Source organism: Dendrobium catenatum, unplaced genomic scaffold, assembly GCF_001605985.2.
Source record: "Dendrobium catenatum unplaced genomic scaffold, ASM160598v2 fragScaff_scaffold_1104, whole genome shotgun sequence".
NCBI lineage: Eukaryota > Viridiplantae > Streptophyta > Magnoliopsida > Asparagales > Orchidaceae > Dendrobium > Dendrobium catenatum.
In genome coordinates, this window is record NW_021319566.1 from 1 (window position 1) to 2,518 (window position 2,518).

Sequence of the window (2,518 nt, forward strand, 5' to 3'; positions counted from 1 at the left end):
TGGATATCAAATTTGATCGATTAAAATTAAAGCATGATGAAGGGTACCTTTTTCTCGAAGCTAAAGCTCTGCTAGGGTTTCGGTTTTGCTTTCGCCGCCTTCCTCGCCGGGGGGTTCACCCCCATGGACGCTCACGGTTTTCCCCCTCTCTCCACTTCCTCCACCCCTGTTGCCTCTCAGGCGGCTGTGCTTCCTTTATGGAGAAATCTCTTAACTACCACTCCTCAAACTTCCAGTGAGTTCACTCACTCCCTTTCCTTCGTCCCTGCCCAAAACTTCACTGCTGAGTTCACAAATGAGCAGTTTGTTGCTGGAGCACCGGAATGGTCTTTGTCGTTGATTGGATACTCGATCGGGAAAAGGCCTTATTACGAAGCTCTGCTCTCGACCATCAAGAAAATTTGGCCCCTAAAAGGTTCTCTCACTCTTCTTACTCTTGATGATGGTTTTTTCCTGCTAAAATTTTCCGCCTTGGAAGATTATGAGCATGCATGGTCTGGAGGACCATGGTTTTTTTTTTGTAAGCCGTTTATCTTGCAAAAATGGTCCCCGGATTTTGTTCCAAAGCGGGAGGAGTTTCCTTCTATCCCTCTTTGGATCAAAATCATGAATCTTCCTCTTTCTCTTTGGACCCCGGTTGGTATTTCAAAATTGGCTAGTTGTATTGGTATTCCAATTGCTATGGACGGCCTTACTGCGTCAAAAACTAGATTGACGTTTGCGATAGTATGTGTTCAAGTAACCAGTGACTCTCAACTTCCTGAGGAAATTTTTTATTCGGTTGATGGAAAAACTTTTCCTCTCCGTGTTCATTACGATTGGAAGCCAGAAAGATGCACACAATGTGGTTCGATCATGCATCCGCCCACTCTGTGTCCCAAGGATCCTATCTTAAAAACCATTACTGTCACCCGACCTAGAGGCAGAAGCTCTAGTCGGAAACCGAGAATTAAACCTCCACCAAAACTGGCAATTCCCAAGCCCATCCCGACGCTAAAGCTGCCAAAAAATTCTGCAAACCCACCTCTGTTAACTCTACCACCTCCTTCCCAGGATCTCAACACAGGAACTTCTCTCCCAAATTTAAACTCTCCCTCTGAAGAGAATTTAGAGAACATCCAGATTGCTTCTATGACTCAAATTGCCCCACCCCTCAATACCAAAAACAAATTTGATGTCTTAGCTTCCCAAGGCATTAATGACAATACAACTAACATCAATCCCAGTCATGATACCTCTACTCATTTGGCTTTTTCCAACCATGACAGCCCACGCCAAACTTCACCACGAAATCATCAACCCGTTATACCGCAAACCTCCTCAGAACCCTCCACCTCCTCCTCTACCTCCACAAAACTTCAACAAACCAACAATCAAAACCAAAAGCAAACTAGAGGCAAGCAAGCAAAGAAAGCCTCTACTCCCACCTCCAAGAATCAATGACCCTTCCCAACATTGCTGCATGGAACATTCGTGGGTTTAACAACCCTGACAAAGTGCTATTGTAATATCAAAAATCTGCTCCAGGATCGTCCAGGGCGATCTGGATCGTCCTGGGACGATCAGTGGAAAGTTTGCTCCAGATTTTGCCCAGTTTTGCTCCAGGTGATTTTTTGTACATATCGTCCAGGCCGATTTGGACATCGTCCAGGCCGATCGGCACTGTAGAAAATATCGGCCTGAGCATAGTTCTGGGAATCGTCCAGGGCGATCGGGACGATCGAATTTTGGTCTGATCATCCTGGGACGATCTGGCGATCGGCCGGGCCGATCTGAAGATTATAAAGCTGAAATCAGTCGTTTTGAAGAGAGAGAAAATCAAATTTTATAAAAAATAAATATCTGAGGAGAGAGAAACTCGAGGATTTTTGGAGAAAAGTTGATTTTCGGACGACGCGGAGCCGTTTTCGTCCGAGGTGACTGTTCAGAATATTGCTGTACGCGAGGTAAGGCACATTCCGCCTTTCTCAATTTTCAGTTCCGTCGAGTTTGGCGATATATTCTGTCCGGATTTTGTTTCCGTTACGGTTTTTCGTCCGTATCTTTTGATTGGTTCAGTTTTTACCGCGTAACTTTCCGTATATTGTTGACGTGCCGAGTGTGCACATTTTGGTTTTTTTCTAAAGATTTTTGTCCGGGTATTTTTGATTCGGCGGAGTTTTTCGTAGACTACAATTTTCTGTGAAATGGTAAATTCTCTGTGCAGTAGAATAAGTGTTCTGGAATGTGATTATCTATATTCTGTGCGAATTTGGTAAATTTTCTTTGCAGGAAATTTTGTGTAAATTCTGTCTACTGCCGTTGTGCTGCCCGATTTTTGTCTGATTTCTGATTTGTCCGGATTTCTTCTGAATTGAAATGCTATGTGTTTAAGCTATAAAAAGGGAGTTTGCAGCCGGATTTCCTTTTAGTATTTGGGATTGCCTCTCCTCATAATGCTACAATCTTAGCTGATATACTTGGGAGATTTGCTGTTAACTCCGGGCTTCATGTTAACCCCTCCAAAAGCTCTATCTTG

The 2,518-nt window shown here is 43.9% G+C and overlaps 1 protein-coding gene across 1 annotated transcript; it reads left to right on the forward strand.

Moving 5' to 3' along the window:
- The first annotated feature begins 123 nt into the window (after positions 1–123).
- Positions 124–1,443, forward strand: LOC110107325. Its single transcript, XM_020837565.1, has one exon. It carries the CDS (start codon positions 124–126, stop codon positions 1,441–1,443), a length of 1,320 nt encoding a protein of 439 aa, XP_020693224.1.
- The last annotated feature ends 1,075 nt before the right edge of the window (positions 1,444–2,518 follow it).